This window comes from Silene latifolia, chromosome 10, assembly GCF_048544455.1.
Source record: "Silene latifolia isolate original U9 population chromosome 10, ASM4854445v1, whole genome shotgun sequence".
NCBI classification, from domain to species: Eukaryota; Viridiplantae; Streptophyta; class Magnoliopsida; order Caryophyllales; family Caryophyllaceae; genus Silene; species Silene latifolia.
Genome location: NC_133535.1, coordinates 7,533,793 through 7,549,472, shown reverse-complemented (window position 1 = coordinate 7,549,472; position 15,680 = coordinate 7,533,793). Strand labels below are relative to the sequence as shown.

The window sequence follows — 15,680 nt, the reverse complement described above, 5'->3', positions numbered from 1 at the left end:
AGAACACGGAACTTCAAGTGAACCAGTTTCTAGTAACAGGGCCAAGGGCCTGGAGATCTATGCAGCCTCAGGTGAAACTGATTAAGAGTGTATTGTGTAACCATTACTAAGGAATTTAAGATGCGAAGGAAATTGATATTGATCTATACAGTTGGGTACATGAGAGATTTAGAGTGACATGAGAAAAACCAGAAAAACAAAGGAGATATACCATACAGAAATCTAGCAAACAAGCAGTGATCATGCACGGAATCGACAGAACGAGTAAAGACAAGAACACACAATTACAAAGGGATTTGAACAATGGTAAGTCAAATTGTCTTATCTTTTGTCTCCTTAAGGGATGATGACTTGAACCATGGGATCCAAACTGGTGTCGTTTTCTGGTATTCTCTGTACACTTCAGCTCTGAAGGGTTGCTTAAGCATTCTCTCTTCAACAAGGGTAGTCACATAAGCTAAGCACAAGGTATTAACAAAAGCACCGATGAATGCCCACCCTTGTCCGAGGCTCCAAGCAAAGATCCCAAGTCCCCACCACCACAATTGCTCCCCAAAGTAGTTTGGGTGCCGAGAGTACTGCCATAAGTGTGCATTCAAAATGGGAATGACAGATTTCCCAGACGCTTCCAGTTTGGCATTCATGGTTCTAAACTCATGAAGCTGAGTGTCAGCAAAGTAAGCGACAATGATGCCGGTCAAGCACATGGCTGTTGCAACAAAATCCCAAATGCTCCATGGTGCCTCAATAGTGTGGATGATGTAGTAAGGAAGGGTTACTCCCATCAGAAAAATCTGTCACACATTTGAAAGTTGTTATTATCACGAAAAATCAGATAATGTCATACTCCTTACTTAATTTGCACAGCCATGAGTTTTTTTGTGACACGGTTTCACATGTAAGATCAACCCATATGCATATATATACACCTGGTAAAGTAACTAGACCCAAATGCTCTTATTGACTACCAGTATCAGAATAAACGAACCAAAAACGATCTGACACCAGATTTGACCCAAATTACCGAAATGACACTAATATCATACCCGAACCAGAAAAGACCTGAACTGACTCAAATGTATGCAAAACCGCAATGACATGGACTGGCACTGAGCAGACGCAACCCATTTAACAGGTCTACATGCATAGTTCCCTTAATTATATAGTTGATTAATTTGTTATTTGTCTCACACATAAGACCGTCTTTTGTGGATAATAACTAAACACCTTCAATCAATGTATACCATTTCTAACCTATAGTACTATATCACCCTACATCCATGAGTAGGGATGTCACTGAGGTTGGTACAAGTGCGTATCGCACCTAATCCATCCCAATTGGAGTGGATATGGGTAGAGCTTTAAAGGGTGATGGGGTATAATTGACCATAGGACTCAAACATCAGGCAATAATTTTCCAGACTTCTGTTAATCCAGAATGCTAATTTCCAATTATTCACATGATTTCTCAAAAGAATGATTGGGGTAATGGGGATAATACAAGTACACAAATTGTCCGTCTTAAACAATAAAACGGGTCAAACAGATTGATTGGACAAAAAAAAATGCCTAGGAAATGACACACTTAGGGTGTGTTTGGATTGAGGGATTTGGAGGGAAAAGAAAGGGAGGGAGAGTGGGGGATTTAAAATCCCTTGTTTGGATAGGAAATGAGGGTGGAGGGAAATGGAGGGGGAGAGATTTGGAGGGATCCAATTTCCCTCCTCCAAGCCTAATCAAAATCTCTCCACAATAGTAAAGATTTGGAGGGAAATTGTATCCAAACAACCTCACTCCATTACCCTTCCCCTTCCCTCCTCCCCCCTCCCCTCCCTTTCCCTCCACTTTTGTTATCCAAACATACCATGGGGTGTGTTTGGATTGAGGTATTTGGAGGGAAAAGAAAGGGAGGGAGAGTAGATGATTTAAAATCCCTTATTTGGATAGCAAATGAGTGTCGAGGGAAATGGAGGGGGAGAGAAATTGTATCCAAGCCTAATCAAAATCTCTCCACAATAGACAAGATTTGGAGGGAAATTGTATCCAAACACCCACACCCCATTCCCCCTCCCTTTCCCTTCCCCCATTCCCCCTCCCTTTCCCTTCCCTCCTTCCCCCTCCCCTCCCTTTCCCTCCACTTTTGTTATCCAAACATACCCTTAAGACGTATATGACCGTTCTAAGAGAGACCAACTGATACAAGTAAGATAAAGGGAGTATAAAGGGAATAAAATTCACCTGCTGAGAAAAGTAGATGGTAAAAAATGAGATCCACCACCAATTAGCACCATACTGGTGGCCCAAATCAGTGAAACGCCAGTCTTCTTTAGAACCCCATTGCCAATTTTCACGGCGAAAATAATTATGAGAAAGCCTTAAACTCCATATTGATGTTAATATAATCACCATTTTGGACCTCCATGGATTATAGTTGCCTGTAGGGTGAGTTGCATAGTAGTACACTATCATTATCGGCACCGCCGGCCAGTATGGATGTATCATCTGCACCACATTACCATTCTTAGTTTTAGTATCATTTTTCCGACGTTTAATTTGTAATCTATTGTTCACCATACCCACTAAATGTGTGTTTGGTCTAGTTTCTAAAAGTGTTTTTGGACTCAAAAATACTTTTTGGCCAAACACATAATTTTCTAAAAGTTAAACAAAATTTCTTAAAAGCTAAAAATCCATATTTTTGCCCGTAGAAATAGAAGCAGCTATTTGTTGTTTCTGCTTTTGAAAAACACTTTTAAAAAATTAAGCTTGAAAAACAAAAAACTCATTTTTGAGAATCGAGGCCAAACATGCTCTAAATAGACTATATAACCAGTTATATTAGTTTTATAGAAAAGAACCCGAGCTTTAGAATTGAGTTTTGTTTTAAAAAATCCGAGCTCTATTATAAAAATATTGAACTTAAAAAATTATAATAAAATTCAAAAATAATATATAGGAATTCAATTAAATTTTAATTTTTGACATCAAAAAATTAAAAAAAATAAAAATAAAATATAAGAGCTCGAAAAAAAATACACATAAGCTCAACAAGATTGATTATGGTTGTACAATGCTCGGCACTATACCCGCCTTTCACCGGATAATAACGTGTCATACATGGAAAATGTGTGCCAAAACTTAAAAAGACCGTAAATTCTTATTTTAAATGAGTATAATCGTTTTAAACAAAAAAAGGGTCAAATAAATATCACTTTTATAGTGCCCAACTGTTTAGGGAGAAGGGATTAGTAAAAGTTAGTCTCTACTATCATTAAATAATGATATTTAGATCCGTTTTAATGGTAAAATAGATATGTTTGTACTAAGTAAAACTAGGTACTCCGTATAAAAAGACTAGTAAGAGAGGTTGTGATCGTAAATATGTTGGAATATATGAGCATATTATATTTAGTTTCAAAATTTTAAGAAAAATGAGTTTTCGTTACCAGATGATAGCGTGTCATACCTTTACTCCTGTGCGCCGAAACTTAAAAAGATTAGTAAAAGAGAGTTATGATCTTAAAAATGTTGGCCATATGTGATTATATGTAAAGAGTACATGATATTTATTTTCAAAATTTTAAGGAAAATGAGTCTACTTCACCAGATGATAACGTATCATACATGAAAAATGTATGTCTGAACTTAAAAAGGACTAGAACAGTCTAAGAGAGAGTCGTGATCGTACCCAATGGCTAGATTGAAGCTGAGCAATGGTCCAAAACAAGACATTGATATTAAGGAAGAAAAGCACAAAAGTGAGAAGGACAGGATGGTTGTAGCACCATGACCAAAGAGAGGAAAGACAATGGTTAGGATTAGTGTAATTGTGGAGAAAGGCAAGGTAGAAGAGTATAGATGGTAATGGTGCTACTATTGCTAATCCTGCATTAATTAGCTTGTTTTGATTGCTCTTTTTTGTTGTCTCCATTGTTTTGAGTTTTGTATTTGTGAATATAGAGGATTAATGTAAAAGAGTTGGAGTTAGGAATTACTACAAATCATTAGTGTACATGAACTAATTAGGGAGGTGTTTTTTATAGGACATTTGATCACTTTAGGGAGTGTGGGTTTTGGGATTTTTTTTAATATATAATTAGTAAAGTTGGTGCTAGAATCAATAAGAACTGATTTGATTTATGAAATTTGATTCGAATTGAAAGAAAACCGATGTGAGGGCAAATTGATAATACTCTATTTGCCCTAAACAATTACGAGTACTATTCTTGTTTGTGACGAAAATATATATGTGAACTCTCATAACCAGTTTTTCATTTTTACATTATTTTAACCGGTTATGAGAAGTTATTAGCTTATGATGATAAATGAGAATTTGCCAAACAAAACAACCAATCTCAAATGATGAACAAGTTACTAAATTGGCTTAATTTTCTTGATCCAAATAAAATATTTTATTGTTTTAAATTTGAAAAGAAATAAATGAATTTAGTTATGTGATAAATAAAATATTAAGATTAAATGTTTGCTGATAACTTAAGGACTCACCCTACTCTTTACTGAATATGATGTCTTAACATGAACCTAACTCAACTTAAAAGTATTGTGATTTAACCCGCGTAAAATATGTCAAGATTTTTGAAGACAAATTTTGAAGTAAAAGTCAATAAGGTCTAAGATGGTTAAGTTCTTTATACAAGAACCTTGTAACTTGTAAATTAGTTTCAAGACATGCATGTGAAGATGGCTCGAATTCATACAGAGATATTACATGCGAGTGTCATGTATCAACAAATTAGGAGATGATTAACCACCTTATAAACTACGAGTAATAAGTCACTCCTCAGTCGGATTTGATTTAGGTCATGTTCTTTTTGGCTGAAAAGAGCTAAACTGAACTTATTTAAATGTAGCTGAACTGAATTTAATAGAGCTTAATTAAACTGAACAAAAAAGGTAATTCATGAAGAGATAAGATAAACTGAATTGAATAAAACTAAACTGAAGTGACTGAACTTTACTAAAATTAATTCCAGAAAAGAGGTTCTTACTATTTTATCTTGCTTACAAATGTTACAATGAAGATTAATTTAAAACTAGGAACCCCGCTCTTTGGTAAAATATAATCCTCTAGACGGCGCAAAGCAACTACACTGATTTTGGTACATATTCTTGCATTACTTTACTCTCCAAGTTTAAGTGCACATCCGAGGCTGAAAAAGGCTCATGATGACAAATCATTGCCAACATGATCAAGCAACAATGAACTAATTACACCCCAATCAAAATTTAATACATCTCTCTAATCTCTACAAGAGCTCTCTTGATGAATTACCGTTTGTGTTCGGCTCCGCTCGACTTAATTTATTTAACTTTTGAATTAACTATCGAGTATAAGTCAATTATGCGTTGCTCATAAGCTGACTCGGCTCATTGAATTGTACTCTCTCGAGTCTCTTCTCCTACACACACCCTTTTCGTATTTTATCATACCGTTTTATATTTTATCGAGCATAAGCCAATCATGTCGCGTATCCTTGATGAGTGAAACTGATTTTCTTACTGGTTAGGACAAATTCGTTTCTCATTTAGTATCTACGTGGTAGACGATCAATTTTTCATTTCCAATATTTTTTTTTTGGTTACCCAAGGGAACACCCGGATACCTCTCGGGGACCAGGTAAGTCATCAAGGTTGCCCTTGATGGCAGGTGGATACCGCAACACTCTCGTGTAGGGAGTCGAACACGAGACCTCTCAATTCTTTGCCATTTTGCAACGCTTTGAGGCACTCCTACGCTTCACTACACTGAAGCCACTTTGGTTGATGTTACAGATATCAATTAACTTAGTTGATAAAGTCACCAAAAATGATGTTCATAACCTGTGTTCAAATCTCGTCAGCATAAAAATTACCTTCATGACTCTCTTCACGACAAAAAAAAAATGTTAAAACAATAATCACAAAGATCACTTAACAAAGAAATGCACTTTAGCTAAAGTGAAAATGATAATGATGATTCCAACAAGATTAACAACGATAATAGTGTGGCTAATCATATTCCCAAATCCTTAATCTTGGCCCACAATCTAAAACCTCACAGGTTATAACCAATGACAATAGGTTGGTCCCCTCTAACCACCATGCGCCGAACCATCACACCCCTTTTAAACCCCCTTTACCACCAACACCAACCTTAGCCATGTGCCCACTGGTCCCTGGTCTTCCTTGCAATGTTGTTTAACATTATAAAGCTGATCATAAGTCCAATTAATTAGCCCAAATGATATTCCACCCAATGATAGCTAAAATATGAAATTATCAAATAATCTACTCACTCCGTCTCGATCATTTGTTTACCTTTCGTGTGGGTACAAAGACTAAGGAAAGAGGAGGAGTACAATTACTAGATGACAAGTAAACCAAATTGAGTAGGGGATAAAATTGCCCATTAAAGACATTCTTAAAATAAACCCGACAAAATTGATCCGACCTCAATAACTTGAGCCGACACCCGGATTCAAGACCCGAGCTTGACCTGAAACCCGAACTGACCCAACTCGCTATAAACCAACCCGAATGTTTATTGATGGAAACAGATTAGTATCGATGAATTACTTGGTAAAAGTTGATCCGAAAATGACTCAGACCCGAAATAACCCAACCCGACCCGAAACTGACCCGACCCAAGCCCGACCTGATTGATCCATTTGCCAAGTCTAAAGGTACAATTGACCGACACACTTAAAAATGGAGTAGGTAAACAAATAACCAAATAGAGGAACAACCGTCATAAATTTAAACACCTGATCTAAGGGTGTTCATGGGTGAAGTGGTGAACAATAGCAAAGATCAATGTTAGGAGTTACGTGACAAAAATATAAATTAAATATTATAGAGGACAAATGAATAAGTAATGAAGTAGTTTAGACCAAAGAAAAATAGACATTTTAATTAGAATTTTCATTGTTTAAGAGCCGTAGAGGGGGGGGTGACGGACTGACGGCCCTTATTAACTGTAATACCCCAGTTTCCGACTACTAATATCTAAAACTTTTATCTTGGAAACCGGGAGTGTTAGCGATGTTACCCCAAATAAAGTAACGATATCAAATAAATACAAAGGAGAGGCTACGAGCATATAGCATTCAAAATATTATTTGCTTATTTAACACATTCAGAATACGTGTGAAAATAAAGGGTGTGAAAATATTATTTGCTTATTTAACACATTCAAAATATTTCATAAAAGAGATGAGTATTATCATAAATCGTTAAAAGTTTCCATGGGTATCGTTTTAGATTTACACATATGTGTGGTATGAGTTTCAAAAAAACTTATAGGCGCAATGGGTAGTACGAAGTATATATTAATAGAATAGATAAAGGTACAAATTTTGCCTAGTCGATAGGAGCGGTTAAATCAATATTCATCCATGTTTTCACCAAGTATTATGGCCTCCCAAAAGTTTGAGACGCCCCTTAATTTGTCGCATGATAATCTTAACTATGAGAACGACTTATACAAGAGAATTGATACCGAAAATATATTTACATAAACTTCTAGAGCTCCATACATTGTAGAGGAACAGAGTAACTAGGACATTTTAATTCCCTGCAAATAACCAATTTTGACCAAAAGAATAAGAATACCTAAGATGCAATGGTTAAATCACCAGAGACGTTTAACCATAAGGATTCGACGTTTTCTCCCGATCCAAGTGACCCAAATAGGGTCTCTAGCCACCAGTCTATACCCAGCATTCGTGTACAATGCACGCGCACCCAAATCATCCTCGTACGCTCTTAACACTAGATATTGATGCCCCCATAACACTGATATCACTTCACAAGCTTGAAGTAGAACTGTTGCCACTTTCTGTCTCCTACACAAGAAATTTAAACAATGATATAATTTCTGATTTTATTAGGATTTAGCTAGAATATGAATGATATGGTATGGTGTTAACCTGTAATTATCGGGGACAGCAATTCCTGAAACGTACAAGTATTCTTGAGCTCCTTCAAGGTGTCGGAGAACATCACCGTCTCTTAGTACTGTTATATCGACTACACCAACGAGTTGGTGAGGGAGTGATATCGTTGAGGCGTCGTCCTCCTTTGCATGCTCCGCCACAAGACATGCATACCTGTTCTATTTTTTAGAAATATCAATTTTCTCAAATAAAGCCGGAATTGACAATTTATTAAATTGTTGTTCAGTTTGACCACAATTAATTAAACATAGATATTCAGAAATCGCATAAAATAAAATTGAATTACATAAATTCAATTACATATATGTCGTAACAAAAATCACGATAATAATTATATACGGAGTATATTAATAGGAATAATTATAATAGTTGAGCAGCTTATGGTTGGGGCTCAACTATTATAATTATTCATATTATATATCCCAATTTGTAAACATCGACGATTTAGTAACTATCGACGACGTTTTAAAAAAAAAAGACGGACTCTACCCCTACTCTCTCACTAAACAACACATAGGCGCTGTTTGGTAAACGACATATTGACCAATTTTTAGCATATTCAAGGGTTTTAGCATGTTTGACCAATCAATATGCTAATTTTAGTGTTTGGTAAACAGCATATATATTGAAACAGCATATGCTGTTTTACAATATGCTGCTGACCCTAGCATATTGGTTAGCATATTGTAAAATAGGAAATTTTTCTCCATTTTACAAAGAAAACTAACAATCTACTAATCGTAATCTGCCATTTACCAAACACTCAAATTAATTATGCTAATTATAATATGCTAGTCAAACCTTCTGATAAAAGCTGTCATTTATAATCTGCTTTTGCAATCTGCTTATGCTGAAATTAATCCGTTGTTTACCAAACAGGCATATCCTCTCTAATTAAAAAAAAAAACAAAAAAAACCCCACCCAAAACTAAACCACCTTCCACCACCGTCCACCGGAACGAAGTCCCTCGGTCCAACTCGCTCTGAACGGTAGAAGTTGCACGGCCACTGCCTTGGCTGTTCTGAAGTTGCACGATGGCTCTTGTATTGGACCCGATACTTGGTTTTCGTGTCGGGTCTTCGTCGATTTGAGTGGGTCAGCCTTGAACCCGACTATACTTCTCGCATTCTTCATTTTCGCCTTCATTGGAGATTGAATTGATCCCAAGTTTGGGCTCGGTGGTGGGTGAACGAATTGATGCTGGTTGGAGCACGGTGGTGAATTGGAGCAGCTGGGTTTCAGAGGATGGTGGTTTGATGGATGGAAATGGGAGAGCATGATGGTTGGGCTGCTTGTCGTGGTGGTTTTGTGTGCTCGGCTGGTGGCCTGAATTGGTGGAGGTGGTTTGATTGATGTGTTAGTATGGTGAACTTAAGTGGTGATGTATGGTGTACTGGTGTAGATGTATGATGATGAAATTGATGATGAAAGTAATGGTGGGAATAATGGGTACGTTTGATGTGGTTCACCATGATGAAAGTAATGCTGAGAATTGAAGGGTTGCTATATTGTTGATTGAAATGGCAGAGAAACGAAGGGGCATGGAGCAAAGTAGAGACATATCCAGCTTTGACTTTCTTGGACATATCCATGGTGCAAACGTTGGTATTCAACGTTTAAGCCATGGTAGAAAGTTGAATTTTAACTTTCATCCATGGTTGAACGTAGGGATTCGTGGTTCGTCCATGGTTGAAAGTTGAAATTCAACATTCACTCCATGGCAAACGTTGGGTCTTGAGGTTTGCTCCATGGCCAAAGTGGGATTCCAACGTTTGGACCATGGCCAACGTTGGTTTCCCACATTTGGACCATGGCAAACGTTGGTTTCCAACGTTTAGATTTCAAAGTTTGGTCCATGGTTCAACCTTAGACGTACAAATTTCAGATTTACGCAGAACAATTGCAATATTTACTATTACTAATACGTGACGTAAATCAATTATCGAATAGATTTAACGGTGCGCAAAAAAAATAAAAATTAACCAAATAATGAAGCGATTAAGTTGTTTAAGTACCGGTGATTCGGGATCCGTCATGCTGTTAATTGTTGTTGTTGGTTTTTTCTTTTTTAATTTAGTAGATTTTTAGTTGAATTTGAGAGGAAATTTTTTAGAGAGAGAAAGTGTTGGATGAGTGGAAGGGCAGTTATCGTCTTTTTTTTTTTAAAACGTCGTCGATATTTACTAAAACGTCGTCGATATAAATCAGCCCCCTTTCATATTTTACAAGATATGTATGGATAAATCAATTAAATTGACAATCTAATTTTTTTACAAGTAACTTATTTGAAAAAAAAAAAAGTTGCAGCAAAACAAATGTCGGTTTCTCTTTTCCAACTGGCAACTCATAATACTACACAGTAACAATTAAAGATTTTATATTAGCTTCAAAATGAAATTTTTAATTCAGGTCAATCATTTCAGTTCTTATCGTCTAGGTAGTACAGAGACTTCTCTTAATCGTCGTGTCGTATCTGACACCGTGTCGGACACCGACACTCCTCGGACACACCCTGAAACGTGTCGGACACCTATAAAGCCGTGTCTAACTTTCTACATTTATTTAGGCACGTGTCCTACGCGTGTCCATGGCATTTGGGCCGTGTCCGACGCGTGTCCATGGTATTTGGACATCATTTGGGGTGAATGATGTTCTTTAGACGAGAAATGAGCACTCGAAAGAGATTGATTAGAGGATGAGTTTGAATGAGAAATGAAAATGAGTTATAATCAAGAGTCAAGACAAGTTTTACCTTCACTTATTTAAATTTAATATCAAAAACTTTTACAAAAATAAAATCGAATGTTTATAACTATAAAATATATATTTTATTAAATTTAAATAACGTGTCTCGTCTCCTAAATTTCATAGGATGCTGTGTCACGTGTCAATGTCGTGTTTGTGTCCGTTTTGGTGCTACCTAGCTTATCGTTGCAAATATATTCATATTCGAGTATCATTTAGTTATTATTGAATTTGATTTTCAGTTCAATTCGGATTAAATCGGGTTTTGGATACTATTCAGGCAACTCATATCGGGTGTTCAATCGTTTATTAACTCATATGGGGTGTTCGATCGGTTATCAATTCAGATATTTTCAATCGGTTTTTCGGATTCGATTTTATCTTGCCAGGAGTAGTTCTCTTATTAATTACAAATAGCCGTTAGTTACAAATAACCCGCCATTTTCCCATGTTCCATGGAAGATTCAATCAATTCATCCTTGTCGTCACCATCACCGTCAACACCCTACGAACTCCTCCAACGAGCGGGACCGCGACTGAAACAACTACAACAAGTGCACGCCTACCTGATCAAAACCGGCACGAACCGCAGCAGATCACTCCTCACAAAGCTAGCAATCTTAGCTTGTTCAGCACGCAACTCCTCCACTTACACAAGAAAACTGTCTCTCTCAATCACTAACCCTGACAGTTACCTCTTCAACTCCCTCATTCGAGTCTCCTCTAAACTGGGTTCTCGTCGAAACGACGCCGTTTTTTACTATAATGCAATGCTAAGCTGTTTTATCCCTCCTTCAAACTATACCTTCACCTCCCTGATCAAGTCCTGTAGCGCTGTATCGGCGCTGAGACAAGGGAGATGTGTTCACTGTCATGTGGTTATTCATGGGTTCGGGTTGGATTCGTATGTTCAAGCGGCTTTGGTTACGTTTTACGCGAAATGTGGGGAGGTTGGGATTGCACGGAAGGTGTTTGATGAAATGCCGGAAAGAAGTTTAGTTGCGTGGAACGCGATGGTATCCGGGTACGAGCAAAATGGGTTTGCTAAGCAGGCTATTGAGGTTTTCATGTTGATGAGGGATGAGGGTGTTGAGCCGGATTCGGCTACTTGTGTCGGGGTTCTTTCTGCTTGCGCGCAGTTAGGCGTGCTTGAATTGGGCTCTTGGGTTCATGATTATATTGTCGAACGCAAGTTCGACGTGGATGTGGTTCTCAATACGACGTTAATTAACATGTATGCGAGATGTGGAGATTTGAAGAAAGCGAGGGAAGTTTTTGACGGGATGAAACAGAGGAATGTCGTTTCTTGGACTGCTATGATTTCAGGTTACGGAATTCATGGTTATGGTAAAGAAGCTATGGAGTTGTATGAATTAATGAAGCATTACGGATTCTCACCTAATGTGATCACGTTCGTTGCTATACTATCAGCTTGTGCTCATGCCGGGATGGTAGATGAAGGGCGTAGAATATTTTCCGATATGACAACCAAATATGGAGTAAAACCTGGAGTAGAACACCATGTTTGTATGGTTGACCTGCTCGGACGAGCTGGACTACTTAATGAAGCTTATAATCATGTCCAAGGGCTAAAAAACCCAGGTGCCGCAATTTGGACAGCATTACTAGGTGCTTGCAAGTTACACAAGAATTTTGACTTGGGTGTCGAAGCTGCCGAGAAGCTCTTGGCTATTGAGCCTGAAGATTCAGGGCATTACGTGACGCTATCTAATGTCTATGCATTGGGTGGAAAGATGGAAAAGGTTGAATTTATTCGAAATAAAATGATAAAAAAGAAATTGAAGAAGAATGTTGGATATAGTATTATTGAGGTTGATCAAAAAGTTCATTTGTTTAGCATGGGTGACAAGTCTCACCCAGAAATGCGCGAAATTTACCGGTATTTGGATGAATTAATGGGAAGGATTAGTGAAGCTGGTTATGTTACTGCACAAGAGTCAGTCTTACATGAAGTAGAAGAAGAGGAGAGGGAATACGCTCTCAGGTACCATAGCGAGAAGCTCGCTATTGCTTTTGGATTGATGAAAGCAAAGAATGGGTGTACTACTATTCGGATTGCCAAGAATTTGAGAATGTGTGAGGATTGCCATTTAGCTATCAAGTTCATTTCTTGTGTGACTAATAGAGAAATTATAGTCCGGGATAAACTTCGTTTTCATCATTTCAGAGACGGAGTTTGCTCTTGTGGTGATTATTGGTAGCCTGATTTACTGAATGGTTGCAATTTTAAGCCTCTTCATGTGCACAAATTCTTGTTTCAGACGGACATTTTTCGTCTTATTTTTCAGATGGGCATTATGGTAACCGGTTTTGCAATAGTGGTTACATTTAACTGTAAAATAGTTACAAAATCTCGTCTTATTATTTCAGACCAAAAAGGCCCGTCTGAAGCAAGACGCACTAATTCATGTGGTATGGTTGTCTAGATGTCGACTAATTTAGTTGGTAGTCTAGTATTTACCTGTCAGGTGGCGAATTCCGCAGTCTGTAATAGAGGGCAGCAAGAACTTCAGCCTGCAGTACATTGATTTTGTAAGATTATGATGTAATATCGCCAAGGTAAGGAGGTCAGAAGTACGCAACCTTTAGGGGAAATACCGAGAAGGTTCAGATATACGCAATCTTATTGCTCAGAAGGCCATTATTATAAAAACTACAGAATTTTAGTAAATATAAAAGGGAAGTAAGTAAACCTGGAAGTAATGGAAGAAGAAATCGTCGAAAAACAGAGACGGAACATGAAAAGCATGAGCTTGAATAAGAGCAACCATCTTCATTTCACCTTTAGACTCAACCATTCTCCTAACTTTCCAACCATACTCTTTCACCAAACAATCCATATCACCCGTCTGTTCGATTATGATTTCCGACTTCACATCGTTTAAACCCGGTGCACGCTGCTGCACCAGAGCATTTCCAGTTCCACTGTTGCCCTGACTTTCGCTTAGACTTTTAACCCTTGTTAACCTATCATTAGCTATACTTCTTTGCTTAAGCAACTTTGTTAGACTTGTATATGGAGTTAAGGACTTGGTCTCCCCATGAAATTGTCTTCTAGAAATGGTAATTATGTGGTTATTTAATTGTAAATTAGCCATTATATTATGTGTTTTTGACTATGTCATGAGTTTTATATTTTACAAGTTTCTAAGATGGAGATTTCGTACATTTATGGCCTTATTATTAATTATTATGGGGTTGAAAAGGACAGCAAAAAAAATAAGTGGTTGTAATTTGTAAACAAGGCCATAGAATCTTGGAGTTGCCATGTGGTTAAGTTTAAGCCTAACATTTGAAAAGGCTTATATTTGTGTGACAAGGAATGATATTGCCACTACAATTATCACTATTGCCACGAAGATTATAGTGTAGTGGTACTTTTTTGATTTGACAGTTTGCTTTAGAAAATTCGTGGCACATTACTTTTTCTCGTGGAAATATAACACCCGAAAATTTAGCAACAAAATGGGTACATCTTGTAGATTAGTACACTAGTACCCAATGAAGGAAACTAGGAAAGCATGATTGGAAGGATCTTAGGCTCATGGCTTTCGCCAATTCGCATGGTAGGAAAAGGCTCGGATGTGAAAAAGTAATATAAATATATTTTGAAGAAGTAATATACTCTTGGGCTTTCTTCAATTCGCATGGGTACATCTTGTTGTCTTACTGATGTGAAAAAGTAATATAAATATATTTTGAAGAAGACAATGCAAAGACGTTACTTGATATTATCGAGGTTTAGTACCACCTTCTTAATCTTCTGGTTCGTAATACTATAATCTTAGAGTGTTGCCAGAACTTAGCCCGAATTATGGGATTTTGAGTGAAACCCTGACTGGTCGGTCTAGGTCATTTTTTGAGCTTCAGTCTCCAGTAGACTTGAAAAACTAGTCAACAGGGTTGGGTTAGTTTGGTCTAGGTCATTTTTCGAGTTTGCAAAAATTCAGGTCAAATCGGGTCGGATTATATTATTTCGGGTTTTGGGGTTATTTTTAGGTCTATTATTATCATACGGAGTATTCTGTAATGATATTGGTTAATTTTCAACAATAAACATTCAGATCGGGCCAATCTGGGCTATGAATCATACTCGGGTTTTCAATTCAAGTGTTGGACCATGAACAAGCCGAGTTATTCGGGCTTCGTTAATTTAACCGGGTCTAGTCTTCCGGATAGCATTGGGCCATCCAAGTGTGTCCAAATGTAATGAACTTATGCAAAGGGTCCTGCTATACGTCGTCGACAATTTACTAATTATCGTCGACAATTAATGTAAATTTCCAAGTTTGCCCTCCATAACATAACTCCATTTCCATCTCACTAAAATGCAATTTCCGTCTCACTAAAACACAAGTCAATTTCCGTCTCACTAAAATCTTTCAAACAAAAAAAAAATGACGGTTTTTCAAAAAAAAAAAAAAACGGGATTTGTAATTAACAACATGAACGAGAACTTAGCGATTATCGATTACCGCACCAAAAATTAATCTAAGTCAGAAAATGATTTTTTTTTCAAAAAAAAAAAAAAAAAAAAAAAAAAAAAAAAAAAAAAAAATCCGGACGAAAAACATTTTCGTCCAGACCAAGGTCCGGACAAAGAAAATTTTCGTCCAGACCATGGTCCAGACAAAGAAATTTTTCGTCCAGACGGAAAATATTTTCGTCCAGACCCAGGTCCAGACGAAAAATATTTTCGTCCGGATTTTTTTTTTTTTCTTTTAAATTTTTTTTTTTTTTTTCCGGACGAAAATATTTTTCGTCCGGACCTGGGTCTGGACGAAAATATTTTCCGTCTGGACGAAAAATATTTTTGTCTGGACCATGGTCTGGACGAAAAATTTCTTTGTCCGCACCTTGGTCTGGACGAAAAATTTCTTCATCCAAGGCCTTTTTTCAACAATTTTTTTTTTTTTTAAAAATTATTAATTTCCGTCTTAAATTAGTTTTGGGTGCGT

At 37.1% G+C, this 15,680-nt stretch overlaps 3 protein-coding genes across 4 annotated transcripts; 1 reads left to right on the top strand and 2 right to left on the bottom strand.

The window, feature by feature from the left end:
- Window positions 1-114: 114 nt before the first annotated feature.
- On the bottom strand, window positions 115-3,931 carry LOC141606979 (uncharacterized protein C594.04c-like). The gene is made up of 3 exons (XM_074426357.1): window positions 3,689-3,931; window positions 2,239-2,502; window positions 115-794 (listed from the first exon to the last, which is right to left on the bottom strand). The coding sequence occupies exons 1-3, from the start codon at window positions 3,929-3,931 to the stop codon at window positions 312-314; spliced, it is 990 nt and encodes a 329-aa protein (XP_074282458.1). The 3' UTR covers window positions 115-311.
- Window positions 3,932-7,444: 3,513 nt separating this feature from the next.
- Window positions 7,445-13,873, bottom strand: LOC141604927 (GCN5-related N-acetyltransferase 10, chloroplastic). 2 transcript variants are annotated; one of them, XM_074423500.1, is made up of 4 exons: window positions 13,416-13,873; window positions 13,184-13,236; window positions 7,929-8,108; window positions 7,445-7,844 (listed from the first exon to the last, which is right to left on the bottom strand). In XM_074423500.1, the coding sequence occupies exons 1-4, from the start codon at window positions 13,818-13,820 to the stop codon at window positions 7,631-7,633; spliced, it is 852 nt and encodes a 283-aa protein (XP_074279601.1). In that variant the 5' UTR covers window positions 13,821-13,873; the 3' UTR covers window positions 7,445-7,630. The 2 variants fall into 2 exon arrangements, with proteins under 2 accessions (XP_074279601.1, XP_074279602.1); XM_074423501.1 differs by having other exon boundaries at window positions 7,445-7,837.
- LOC141604925 (pentatricopeptide repeat-containing protein At2g33760) lies at window positions 11,065-13,010 on the top strand. Its single transcript, XM_074423495.1, has one exon. It carries the CDS (start codon window positions 11,157-11,159, stop codon window positions 12,921-12,923), a length of 1,767 nt encoding a protein of 588 aa, XP_074279596.1. The 5' UTR covers window positions 11,065-11,156; the 3' UTR covers window positions 12,924-13,010.
- Window positions 13,874-15,680: the final 1,807 nt, after the last annotated feature.

Coding starts and splice junctions, on each gene's coding strand:
- LOC141606979 (XM_074426357.1), bottom strand. CDS start 3,931: ATGGAGACAACAAAAAAGAGCAATCAAAACAAGCTAATTAATGCAGGA. Junction 2,503..3,688: donor AGCTTCAATCTAGCCATTGG/GTACGATCACGA, acceptor AATGTGGTGCAG/ATGATACATCCATACTGGCC. Junction 795..2,238: donor CCATCTACTTTTCTCAGCAG/GTGAATTTTATT, acceptor AATGTGTGACAG/ATTTTTCTGATGGGAGTAAC.
- LOC141604925 (XM_074423495.1), top strand. CDS start 11,157: ATGGAAGATTCAATCAATTCATCCTTGTCGTCACCATCACCGTCAACA.
- LOC141604927 (XM_074423500.1), bottom strand. CDS start 13,820: ATGGCTAATTTACAATTAAATAACCACATAATTACCATTTCTAGAAGA. Junction 13,237..13,415: donor TCTTCTTCCATTACTTCCAG/GTTTACTTACTT, acceptor AATGTACTGCAG/GCTGAAGTTCTTGCTGCCCT. Junction 8,109..13,183: donor CGGAATTCGCCACCTGACAG/GTAAATACTAGA, acceptor AAAATAGAACAG/GTATGCATGTCTTGTGGCGG.